General features: G+C 37.5%; 1 protein-coding gene across 3 annotated transcripts in view; it reads left to right on the top strand.

The window, feature by feature from the left end:
- The window catches only part of ZDHHC2 (zinc finger DHHC-type palmitoyltransferase 2), a 73,811-nt gene that overhangs the window by 40,874 nt on the left and 19,072 nt on the right, over positions 1 to 13,865 (top strand). For all 3 annotated transcript variants that reach the window (XR_006381001.1, XR_006381000.1, XM_044225510.1), the window contains exons 6-8: positions 756 to 788; positions 7,132 to 7,252; positions 9,402 to 9,534. Coding sequence is in view for 1 of the 3 variants with exons in the window: in XM_044225510.1 (XP_044081445.1) it covers positions 756 to 788; positions 7,132 to 7,252; positions 9,402 to 9,534 (287 nt within the window). In the remaining 2 variants the exon portion in view is untranslated. The remainder of the gene's footprint in view (positions 1 to 755; positions 789 to 7,131; positions 7,253 to 9,401; positions 9,535 to 13,865) is intronic.

Genomic DNA, 13,865 nt, shown 5'->3' with positions numbered 1-13,865 from the left:
AAACCTTTTCCTTCCAACTCTCTACATGCTGGTGCTCTTTTTAATTAATATTGTTTCTTTCCTCACTATTTTCCAGATTACTTCCTTTTTTTCCTGAATTGTGCTTCTGAGACCTTTATTTAGGACATAGAACCGGACAGTCCCTTGCATTGATATGAGTGGGGCTTACTTAGGGCCACGGTCGCCTCATTGCCCCTTTTCCCCACATTCACACTGACGCGAAGTGTCTGAGTTTGGGCAGCTCAGCTTGGCTAGTTCTGTTTACTAAATACTTCTGTGACTCTGTTTTGACCTTTATAAAGAGAGCTCATAAGACTTCACGATAATCAGATATTGTTAGGTACTTAATACACCACAAGGACTGTGCTACTTAGCTTAAAGATTGATGTTAAAGGTAAAGTTTTATCCAGACTTTCTGTAAGTCTGTTGACGTTTTGCACTTTCTTGAGCATAAGGTAGTTGTGTGTTAATATTGAATTGTTTTTTAGGAAATGAGTTCTCTTATTTCTATTTTGAAGCATGTAGATTTTGAAAATTCCATAATTATATGTCATAACTGACATTGACTATAGTGGTTATTTGACATGAGGATTTTTACTATTATTTGTTTAATTTTTAGATAAGTAATTTGCAATATTTTACTTGCCTCAACTCCTTCTAAGTAACTTTCATACTTCCTTTTTATACTTAATGGGATTAAAATTTTATGAGTTGTTAAGTTTTATGTGTGTGTGTGTGTGTGTTTATTTTTTTAGATGTATTTTGAAGATGGACCATCATTGCCCGTGGTGAGTAAGGCTCTATACTTAAACACGTTTCTGTCCCTTAAAACTTAATAAATTGAATCATTTATCTGTGTAAGTCTTTTTATAAATGAAATCTTGCCTTAGCTGACCCAGAAGGTACTTTCAGATTTAGTTTCTAGTATTTGCTGAATTAGCTCAGAAGAGGTTTTATTTGGGAGAATTTCCATAGAATAATTTTAAAACCGGTAGACTAACAACATAGAAGTTAATTTGTCATATTTGCCTAGGACAAATGGTTTTCTTTGTATGCACATGCATAAACACAGAGATTCTGAAACACTTCCCAGAAATTATACCAAAATGTATTCATAAATTATACACAGTACTTCACTGGAAGTTTTGAATAACAAATTAATTCATCTTAAGCTTTAGCAATTTATTTTAAATAAAACTTGACATTGAGGATAGAATAGCAAACACACAAATACATATGTGTTTAAACAAGGGTTTTGACTTGGAACTCATTAATATTTTAAAAGATAATTTTAGATCAGGCACTAACAGAGGATGATTTAAAAGCTCTAATTAACTAACGAAGGTTGATTTTTCTAACTCTGCCTGTAATTTCTCTTCACGTGCACATATCAGTGACAACTACACTCAGGTTGCCAGCCAGGTTGGATTTGGACTCTACCAGCCTTGCCTTCTTTCACGGGTGGCCCTAGAGAAAAGCAGACATGCTCACAAATGAGTGCTGGGTATAGGTGGAACACAGGGAGTAATTATGTTAGCTGCAGGAAATAAGAGGGGCATATCCGATTTACCTTATTTTTTCTCCCTAGATACCTCTTCCTTTTCTCCTGCTGTATTTTCTTTATTTCAGGCCAGTTAATTCCTGTCAGAGTAATTTTCTCCTCAAAGAAAGATCTCAATGAAAGCCTCGCTTGGTAGCTTGGTATTCATATTCATTTGTAGCCATTCTTTTGCTTTATCTTTTGCTTTCCTCATGCTTTCAATCATTCCGTTTTTCTCTCACAGCAGGTAGCCGCCCCCACCTCCTGCCCCCAATATCTTCTATTAAAAGTTTTCTTACTCCTCCGTACATTCCTCTGATGATGCGGACAGTTCCGCACCCCTAGGGGCTCCCTGACTCAGGCCCCACTGTTTCTTTCCTTCTCTGCCTGAGGGTTCTCTGTTCCACCAGAGGACGCTGGGGCCCCTGGTACGCCGGGCAGCCCAGGGGCACCAGGGTGCGAATGCTTCCAGAGGCCACTCTCAACCAATGAGGGTCTGGCCAACAACACATGCTTTATGGGCTTTTCTCCCCTCCTCGTTTCAGATAAACTGTATCCAGGCTCTTGTCTCACGGTCTGCTCTCGGGGGAGCACATGCAAAGACACCCTTCTTTTCTTGAGGAAAGTGGGAAAGAAATCAGGGCCATAGAGATGACTTCAATTTTTCTGACTTAAAGTCATAGCAGATGATGACGATAAGGAATGGAGAGGGGGTAACAACCAGTATTAATGCCAAGCTTTACACCTCCCTATAGCGTGACGTGCTCTTGCTAGCCTCACTAAAGCACAAAAATAAGAAATAAAAATTCACTCTGATAGCAAGCTTTTTACACCTGCCATTAATTTGCCTTTATAAGAGACTTATCGCATAATTCGACAGTCTTTCAGATTTTGACAGATCCTGTTGAATAAGCGAAGGGGAACAGATAGAAGGCTCTAGAGGTTTTAAAACCCGGCGTAGATTGTGTAATCATAGGCTCCCTGTTAGCACACTTGCTCTTTAGTTGAAAAGTTGAAAGTACCTTTCAACTTCCTGTCATTGCTTCCCTGCCCTGGGGCGTCTCCTGCTGTAGCTGCCACCACAGCCTCTGTCTCGGCTCCCATGGGTCCTTGCAGAAGGCAGTAGGCCAGGTGGATAATGGAAGGCTTTGGTGACAAGGGCCTCATGTTCACCTGGTGCCCGCTGAGTGGAGCAGCCATTTTATTTATGTGTTTGAATTTTCAAGTTTAAACTTTAAGTTAAAAAAAAATTATGCATAATATATACCCATGGTTCTAAATTCAAAAACTAAAAAAGGCCAAGTGTTCTTTCTAGCCCCCCTGCTGCTGCTTCTCTTCCTCACAAGGAACCTATTGCCAAATGTCACGTGTACTTTTCAGATATAAGTGTGTACGTGTGTGTTTCATTTTTTTCACACACACAAATATTTTACACATTTTTTAACACAAGTGGTTCTGTTGGGTCCATGGTCAAAGGAACGTGACTGATAGAAAGCGAAGGTCAAGCAAAGCTTTATTTTGTGCCAAGCATCGAGAATCAAACTGACCGGCCAGGGCCGTCTCTTACAAAGAGGCGACCTCTCTCTGCCTTACAGACTAGCTTTTAAGGGCAAAGGCCATGTGGTTGGGCCTGGCCATGCACAGGTGGCCAATGAGATTGTAACACACAGAGAAAGCTACACAGTCATGCCAGGTCCCACATGAGTGACCAATTGAATTACAGTTTACCCTCTAGTAGATATTTGAACTAGCCCATCACTTTGGTCAGAATTGGCGCCCAAAGGGCAGGGCCCATACTCCTTGGTAATTAGGGAGACAGTATGCGCCCCCACTGATTGGATGTCTCCACCCGGCCTGACCCACCCTTGTATTTGGGCTTTGTGACCTGGGACTGGTTTCCGGGACTTGTTTTTAAGTAAGTCCCCTGGGGGGAAGGGGGCCTGGGACAGTTTAATTTTTACTGCATAAACAACAAAATCACTGTTTAACTGGATGGAATCACTCTGGCTAAATAGGCCCTTATAGTTCCATTATGGACTGACTCTGTGTCTTTTTTTTTTCCCTCTCTTAATATATCCTGGAAAATTTTCCATATCAAGATATAAATAATCTTTTTTGTAGCCATTATGTCACTATAGCAGTCTTTTATTAAAAGATCTTCAAGGTGTTCCCAAACTGTGGGGTGACATTATGCAGGTCTTATGTGTAATTTTGAAGTTCAGCATCTGTCAACTTTGAGCATTTGAAAAAGCAGAAAACCGTGCTTCCTTGTTGCCAGTGGCTCCATCGTATCTGCTGAGACCAGTTAAGACCACCCATCTAGGTGCAGGGGATGACCCCATGCTGGTGTTTTAACGGAAATGGAAATCCTGTAGTATTTGCTTTACTGGGTTTCTCTTCAAAGAGTTTTTCCTTTAATATAAAATTTTCATTCATTCATTAATTATATTAATGATAGGTTTTGACATGCTCGCCAAAGATTAGGTAACACTTACTAAATCCAATAATTTTAGCTTCATACTGAGTGCCTATAATGTGCTAAAAACTATATAGGTGTGAAAAATTTGTAATTCTTATAAAAGTGACAGAAATTATTTGTCCCATTTTAAAGAGGAGAGGGAAGTAGAGCTCAGAAAAGCTAAAGAGTGGGCTTAACATCACATGGCATGTTTTTTGGACTCCAAAGGCCACATTCTTTTCTTCTTCTTTCTTTTCCTCTATTGTGTTCTTTTTCCCACTTAGAATCAGAAAGCAATTGCCTTGAAACAGGGCCAGTTGCTGTTTGCACTGAATCTTTAAAAATTTTCTTAGAAGATTTCATCTATTTATTTGAGAGAGAGAGGAAGAAAGAGCATCAGGGGAGGCGGGGTCGAGGGAAGGGGAGAAGCAGGCTCCCCGCCCAGTAGGGAGCCCTAGAGCAGGGAAACCTATCCAGGGCTGGGTCCCAGGACCCTAGGACCATGATCTGAGTCAAAACCAGATGCCCAACCTACTGAGCCACCCAGGCGCCCCGATTTGCACTGAATTTTAGACAGCATATAAGGGGTATTTACCTTGAGCATGTTTTATTTCTCCATATAAAAGCTTTCGAACTCAGAATACATCTCTTTCAAACGGAGTCTATAAAACAGTAGGGAGTTAAAACATTTCACCTGTATGAAGAGAAATTTTATTACTTTATTTCTTAAAGTGTGAAGTACATATCAAACTCTAAGATACTTGGTTTTTATTTACTGACTTTATTTTCTGTTTCCCAAGTGACAGATAAGGTTACATTACACCATGCTCCTAGCTAGACATTAAAGTAAATTAGATGTCACGAAATCTATACTCAAAATCATTTTACTTTTTATAAACATGCTATGTGTCATCTCATACAAAAGCTCTTTCTTACATTCCCATAGGAAGAGAAACAATCTTTCTTATCCCTTATTTTTCTCCAGTCCACAAAAGTCATTGTCTTCAGCCCACTCGCCCAAAGTTACGTATGGCTCCCCACCTTCTGTCTACGCATTCTCTCCTCTGGAAACCAACCCAAGCAAGCGAAGGGAATATCCTGTATCCTTTGGAGAGAGAATGCATTTAGCCTAGGCTTGTTTGGAATTATATAGTTTAATTTCTTGCCATTATTTCATTCAGATGTCGCAGAAGGCAACCTCAGTAACTGGTTTGCACTCACACTAGAATCGTCACTGTTTTCATATCACACGTACCTACAATTTTTGCCTTCTTTATGAGCCTATTTGCCATATAAAATGCCCTTACGTTCCAAAGTTACTGAATCTAATCCTGGTCCCTTTACCTTATTTATTTATTTATTTATTTATTTGAGGTAGATGATGCAGGCACTTTTCTTTTTCCCCCAGATTTTCAGTTTATTCATAAGCCAGATAAATGTCTACCTTTTCAATTTTTTTAATTAAAAAAATTTTTAGGGGCGCCTGGATAGCTCAGTCTTTAAGCGTCTGCCTTTGGCTCAGGTCATGATCCCAAGGTCCTGGGATCTAGCCCTACATCGGTCTCCCTGCTTGGCGGGAATCTTGCTTCTTCCTCTTCCACTCCTTTGCTTGAGTTTCCTCTCTTGCCGTCTCTCTCTCTGTCAAATAAATAAATAATATATTTAAAAAATTTTTTTATTGTGGGCGTACTTACATGGCACTTACTCTCTCCACAAATTTTTTTAAATTGATGTATAAGGTATTATTTGTTTAAGGGGCACAGGCAAATTTTTAAGTGCACACTATTGTTAACGGTGGGCACAGTGTCCTGCAGACTTCTGGAGCTCATTTATCTTGCACGGTTGAGTAAACATTTTTCATGTGTACATTGTTTCACTTTAAAAATCTAAAAAGAAGAATGTCTCAGTTTATTAGTAAAGTCAATAGAGACTGAGATTACCTTGCTAACATTAGAGTAAGACAAAGAAGTTTGAGGAGTATGTGTATGTTTTATGCAGTAGACGTAGTGGGCCAGTTACCACAATTACCTCAGCCGTGAAGACACCTGCCATTTCCACTTAGGTGTTGCGTCACGTGCACAAGCTCAGCCTGAAATTTCGTAGTCTTCATCAAAAGGCAAAAAAAATTTTTTTTGATAGAAAAGTGTGACTGTAAAGTGTGTTATATTTGTATTTTTGCCTTTTGATATGATAGTTTGAATTCTTACTCCCCCTTCTCCAAAATATAATAACTTTAGAGTGAGAGCTGAGAATTACAGATCTCCCTGTTTAGAATCAAAGGATATAGAGCCAGATGTCTGGATTGTTTGTTTTGCGATAAGGAAAATGAAATCCTAATAGACTATTTTGCTTGATCAAGGCCACATGATTATTGAGTGTTAGATGCACATTATGACTCTCTCTGTCTGACTCTCAATCCTATTTTTTTTTCTTAAACGTCCCCTGGATAATCTGGTTGTTTCAGTAGTATGCTGATGGCATTCAAGTAGTTTACAAAGATATTTCATCTAATTCGGGGAAATCTGGAAGATTTTAAATTACCCAATCATAGTTAGAAATCATATCCGGGACGCCTGGGTGGCTCAGTGGGTTAAGCCTCTGCCTTCAGCTCAGGTCATGATCTCAGCGTCCTGGGATCAAGCCCCGCATCCTGTTCTCTGCTCCGTGGGGAGCCTGCTTCCTCCTCTCTCTTTCTCTGCCTGCCTCTCTGCCTACTTGTGATCTCTCTCTGTCAAATAAATAAATAAAATAAAATAAAATAAAATCATATCCAAAGGTAACAAAGAACTTAATAAATTTTTATCTGCCTGACTTCATTAGTTTTCTCACCAGCTCTGTGTTTTTAGGTGTGTGCCTATTTACATAATTGGACATGAAATATAGTTATGTGGTTCATGGTCTATTAAAGCAATATCACATATCAAACTTAAAAAGCTAAACACAAGTTTCTTTTTTCGTGAAATGGATTTTTTTAATGTTTGTATGTGAAAAGAAATGTTAAGAGTCTTGCTTAAAGAAATGCCAATAAATTTTAAAGGAGAGGAAACCGAATACTTTGTTAAATATGAGCATATGCAGACTGTAGGTGGAAAGTGTACAACTCACTGAGAAGTTGTTTTTGTTTTGTTAACAGGGTGAACAATTGTGTCGGATTTTCAAATTATAAATTTTTCCTCCTTTTCTTGGCTTATTCTCTGCTCTACTGCCTTTTTATTGCTGCTACAGACTTGCAGTATTTTATCAAATTTTGGACAGTAAGTCAATACCTTGGTGATTTTTTTCTGGTATACAAAAATATATAATAGATTTTCAGTAATTGAGTTATTTCAGATACTTATTTTATAGACTAGAGTTCATTTATATATGTAGTCAATCCTCACTGTTCACAGATTCTGTGTTTGTGAATTCTCTTACTTGCTGAAACACATTTGGAATCCCCAAATCAGTGCTCAAAGAGCTTTTGTGGTCCTTTGCAGACATGCACAGTGTGGGAAAAACTTGACCCGCCCAAGTGCACGTCCCCAGCTGAGATCAAACAAGGCCACCACATACTGCCTTCTTGTTTGCTCTTTTTGGTCTCTCATTACTCTAAACAAGTATGCTTTTCAGTCTGTTTAGGGTCACATTTTTTGCACTTTTTTGGTACTTTTTGTTGATGATTTTGCTATTTAAAATGGTCTTCATGCATAGCACTGAAGTGCTGTCTGGTGTTCCTGAGCAGAAGAAGACCGTAGTGTACCTTATGGAGAAAATACACGAGTTAGGTAAGCTTCCTGCAGGCACGAGTTACACTGCTTGTTGGCTCTAAGTACTGAATCAACAATGTATATTAAATAAGATGTCAATACGGTGTTTTTTTTTAGCAGAAGCACACGTAAGACAGGGTTGGTTATTGGTCGGCTGTGACTAGAGGCTCATAGGAGCCTAAGCCTGTATTTTCCCTGGGGCGGTGGTTCCATATTTACAACATGGCCACTGTGAGTAATGAGAATTGACTATATTTGAAGTTTTCTTTTCAATATTTAAAAAATAAAGTGTTTTCTTTTTGTGTATACTCTGTTTTCGAACTATTATGTCTATAAAATCCTGAGTTTTTACTAGGTATTGCTTGGTTAGGCTTTGAGTAGTTCATTTGTTTTTTGGGATATATATTTTAAATGTAAGCAAAACAAAATTAAAATCAAGTATTATAAATATCCAAAGATACTCCTTGTGGACCCCAAACAATGGTAAAAAACAAAACAAAGCAAACAAACAAACGCTTATCCCAGGTCAGGATTTCTTCATTGTTTTATTAAATTACCCTTCATTATGGTAAGAACTTTCTAAATTCCTAGATAATTTAGGTCAGATTTGAACCACATTGAATACTAAAGATTTACTGAATGCCTTTCTGTGCCAGTTACCTTGCCAAGCCCTAGAAATATACAGGTATATGGACTTGCTGCTAGCATTCGGGAATACCTCCGTGTCCAGCACAAAGAATGATCCCTGATGAAGGTCGGAAAGGATATTACCTCACTGCTTCTCATTCCTGGGGATGGTTTTAGTTCCAAACCATAAATATGTATGAAAAGGAATGACCTGTCCAGTTGTCACTGTGAGAATTCTGCTGTCAGAAGCGATGAGTGAGAGCAGCAGAGAATATGGAAATAGAGTGACCTTCCTATCAGAAGGGGGCACCTGCTAGCAGCCCTGGTGCTTTACTAAGTGTCCGTAGTGCAAGCCTGCCATTCTAGAGTGGGTTCAGGTCTCCTTGGACAATACCTACAATAAAACTGGTTTTGCTTTGAGAAAGCCTGTTTTGTTACCTGGATATTGTAAAGTTTGTTTTAGATCAGTGTTATGCACTAGTGTTGATCTTTCCTGTGATGCTATTTTTAAAATAGCTTGAAGCATTATTGTGGGTGTGTCGTTGTATGTGTGCTTGTAGTTGATGCTGTTGTTTGTAGTAATGTTAAAACATCAATAAGTATAGTAACTAATTGTGCCAATTAACTTTCATTTTCAGGCATTATAATAAAACTATTTAAACATGTGTAAAGCTATAGTGTGTTAACAAAACATTTTCAGGAAGTAAATTGAAAATTTTATTTTATAGTTCCTTTTAACTTGCTTCCTAGTGTTATAGTTTACACATGTACTTCTATAATTTTTCTGTGACTCGTTATGAAAAACAAAATAAATATCCCAAATTTTACTATTTTTATATCTGTATTCATTAATAGTAAACATTTTTAATCTTACATCATACATTTTTCCTCAAAGTTTTAACATAAAGCCATGTATCTTTCTCCATATCTAAATTTCAAAAAAAAAGTAGAGCAAAAAAAATTCTTTCTTACAAAGTAGGGAGTATTTATCCCTTTGACAAAACATTTTATTTTCTTCCTTTCTTTATAGAATGGCCTACCCGATACTCAAGCCAAGTTCCATATTATGTTTTTATTCTTTGCTGCAGCTATGTTTTCTGTCAGCTTGTCCTCTCTGTTTGGCTATCATTGTTGGCTAGTCAGCAAAAATAAATCTACATTAGGTGAGTATTCAATTATTGTAGTTAACAGAACTTTAAAGACATAAATAGATACTCAGCAAAAGTTGCCATATGATTAAATGCCAACCCGTCCTGATGTGGTAAATATCATATTTATTTCACATACTGTTTTGTGGGGTGGTGACTTAGACACCTACAAATGCAGTTGTTCTGTATATTTATTGACTGTCCATTGTGTGTAAAGCATTGTGTATATGCGGTGGTGAACAAGGGCAAAATAGTGAGGGACACAAAAAATCAATAACCAAACAGAAAAGTGATTGCAAAATGCAGAGTGCTATCTGGGAAACAAATGGGATGCTGAGCTGTGAATCAAGGACTGGGAACTGTGGAAGGAAACCTAGTTAGAGTGGTCAGGAAGGAGCTCACCAAAACAACAAGTATTAAACCTGAGAACATCTCAGGTGGGGAAAAGAGTACATTCAAAAGCCCTACAGAGATGGGACACAGCTACAACAGTGTTCAGTGGAAGTGTATACCTAGCTATAAATGATTCCGTTAAAAAAGAAGTAGGTCAAATCGATTACTTTATAGCTTAAGGAAGTACAAAAAGAACAGCAAAGTAAATCTGAAGCCAGCAAATGGTAGGAAATAATAAAGATTAGAAAGGAGATAACAGAAATAGAGAATTTAAAAAACAAAAGTTCATGGGGTGCCTGGATTGGCACAGTTGGTTAAGCATCAGACTCTTGGTTTGGGCTCGGGTCATGATCTCAGGGTCCTGGGATTCAGCCCAGAGTTGGAGTCAGGCTCCCTGCTCAGTGGGGAGCCTGCGTGTCTCCCTCTCCCTCTGCCACTCTCTCTTCTCTCTCTCACACACATAAATAATCTTTAAAAAAAAAAAAAAATCAAACCTGAACAGACTTGTAACAAGGAAGGAGATTGAATCAGTAATCAAAAATCTTCCAACAAAGAAAAGCCCAGGACCAGATGGCTTCTCTGATGAGTTCTACCACAAAAAATTAACATAAAATTTTCTCAAACTCTGTCAGAGATTAGAAGAGAGGGTGATACTTTGTAACTCATTCTATGAGGCCAGCATCGGTCTAATACCAAAACCAAAAAAAAGACACCCAAGACAACTGTAGACCAGTATCCCTTGTGAGTATAGATACAAAAATCCTCAATACGATACTGGAAAAGCAAATCTAGCAGTTTATAAAAAGGATTATATACCATGACCAAATAGAATTTATTCCAGGAATGTAAATGTGTTTCAATATACAAAAATCAATTAACCACATTAATAGAATACACCACATTAACTGAATGAAGGAACATGTGATCAACTCAACTGATGCAGAGAAAGTATTTGACAAAATTCATCACCCTTTTAAGATAAAAAAGCTTAACAAACTAGGAACACAAGGGAATTTCCTCCGCACAAGGGACTTCCTCAAGCCTTAAATAATAAAATGCATTTCTGAGAAGCCTATAGTTCGTATCATACTCAGTGGTGAAAAACAAAAATCTTCCCTCTAGCACCAGGAACAAAACAAGGACTGCCACTTTCACTAGTGCTGTTTAACACTGTACTAGAAAATCTAGTCTGGAAAATTAGTCAAGAAAAATTAATAAAGCCATCCAGGTTGGAAAGGAAGAAATAAAACTCTCTCTCTTTGCGGGTGACATCATCTTCTATATAAATAACCTTAAAGATACAATAAAAAAAGAGCCAATGAACAAAATCGGCAAAGTTGCCTAAGATCAATATGCAAGAAATCAGTTGTATTTCCATACACTAGTAAGGAACCATCCAAAAGGAAATGAAAGAAACAATTCCATTTACAAAAGCATCCAACATAGTAAAATGCCTAGGCATAAAACTGAGGAGGTGTAACAGTAGCACACTGAAAACTACAAAGCTTGGCTGAGAGAAATTAAAGACCTAGGTAAATGATAAGACTTCCCATGCTCATATATTGGAAGACTTAATATTGATAAGATGGCAGTATGACCCAAAGTGATGTAGACTCAGTGGGATCCTGATTACGATATCAGTGGCCTTTCTTGCAGAAATGACAAAGATGATCCTCAAATTCATGTGAAATTGCTTGGTGCCCCAAATAGCCAAAACAGTATCCACGAAAAAAATAAAACAAGTCGTTCCTGATTTCAAAACTTACTACAAAGCTACAGGGATCAAAACAGTGTTGTACTGGCACAAAGACAGATATAGACAAACGGAATAGAATGATAGAATGAAAAATCCAGAAATAAGCCATAAACCTTTGGCAGGTTGATTTTCCACAAGAGTACCAAGACCATTCAATGGAGAATATAATAGTCTCTTTGAAAGATGATGCTAAAACTGTAAAACTCTTAGAAGAAAACATAGGGATAAGCCCTCAAGACTTTAATATGGCAATGAATTCTTAGATATAATACCAAAAGCATGAGTAACAAAAGAAAAAAATAGATTGGACTCCCCTAAAATTTTAAAAACGTGTTCATCGAAGGATATTGTGGAAAAAGTAAAAAGACAACCTACAGAATGAGAATAATATTTACAAATAATTTATCTGATAAGGATCCAGTGTTCAGAATATAAAAAGAAATCATACAACTCAACAAGAAAAAGACAAACAGCCCAATTCAAAAATCGGCAAAGAATTTGAATAGGAATTTATTTTTTTGAAGATTTATTTATTGTATTTATTTGAGGAAGATAGAAAGCAGGGGAGTGGCAGCAAGAGGAGAGAGATTGTCAAGCCGACTAAGCCCCCTGAGTGTGGAGCCCGACCTGGGGCTTGATCTCAGTATCCTGAGATCACAACCTGAGCCAAAACCAAGAGTTGGACACTCAACCGACTCAGCCACCCAGGTGCCCCTGCATAGACATTTAAATAGACATTTCTCCAGTGAAAATATACAGTTGGCCAAAAAGCACATAAAAACCAGCTCAACATCATTAATCATTAGGGCAGGATAATCAAAACCAGAGCTACCACTTCCCACCCAAATCCACAAAATAGAAAGCAAGCGTCGATGAAGACGTGGGGAAATTGGAACCTTCACACTTGGCTGGTAGAAATATAAAATGATGACTCCACTGTCAACAACAGTGGCTGTTGCCCAAAAAGCTAAATATGAAATTATCATATGACCCCGCAGTTGCACCCCTTGATCTATTCCCCAAATAACTGAAAGCGGGGACTCCAAGAGATACTCATAAGTCAGCGTTCATAGCAGCCCTCTTCACAATAGCCCAAAGATGGAAACAATCCAAATGTCCATGAAAGATGAATGGACAAAAAAAAAATATGCTATTTTCTAGACAATGGAATATTATTCAGCCTAAGATGAATTGAGATACTGATGCACACTAACAACATTCATGAACTTCAAAAACACACTAAGTAAGAAGCTGATCTGAACAGGTTAATGATATAGTTTCATTTATGTGAAATATCCAGATTAAATAAATCCATAGTGGTCATTTTCAGAGGATGAGAGGAAGGGGGACTAGGGGAGACTGCTGAATGGATATGGAGATTTTTCTGGGGTGATGTGATTATTTTGGAACTTGGTAATTAATTGCACAGAATTGTGAATGTACTAAGTGCCACTGATTTGCTCACTAATAAAATGGTTAATTTTATATTCTGTGCCTTTCACTGCAGTTTTAAAAAAGTAAGTCCTACAGGAGAAGAGCTAGAAATATTTGTAACACTATCTACATGGCTAGAGCGTAGAAAGCTAAAGAGCAAAAAATATGCATTGAGGTTTGAGAAGTAAGTAGGGACTAAGCTAAGTAGTATCTTCTAGACTAAGATTAGGAGTTTGGGAATGCAACCAGGACTAATAAATCCTATGATCTCAAAGGACACCTGAAGCTGAGAGACACCATGATTACAGTAGTGAAGATTAATTATAGTATATTGTCAGTGAATGTTAATTTTTAACATTCAGGTGAAATCTTAACTACAGCAAATACACTTCAGTAATTTCTAGACAAAGTATCTGATTTCAGATATGCAAACAATGACTCATGGAACTCTACATCAGAGGCTAACGATGTAGTATGGTGACTAACATAACATTATAAAAATTATAATTAAAAAAATTATATGTTGGATAAATTATAGCTCATCAGAAGAAAATGAATTATTTCTAGAAGCATTTAACTTCTGAGAACTTCTAGATTTAACTTGTAACACTGAAAGGACTTCCTTTGGATGAGATGGTCCTATAATTATATTAAAAGCTATATAACCCAGGGTGACAAATGCTAAGGATCTTGCAAATGGTCGCATTTTTTGTAGTACAGTGACTCTGTTAGAATTTTCTTTTTTAAATAATGGATAAGAAAA

The sequence above is a fragment of the Neovison vison genome, chromosome 11, assembly GCF_020171115.1.
Source record: "Neovison vison isolate M4711 chromosome 11, ASM_NN_V1, whole genome shotgun sequence".
In the NCBI taxonomy this organism is placed as follows: Eukaryota; Metazoa; Chordata; class Mammalia; order Carnivora; family Mustelidae; genus Neogale; species Neogale vison.
Note: the sequence above shows the minus strand (reverse complement) of the source record. Positions and strands in the feature narration are given on the sequence as shown.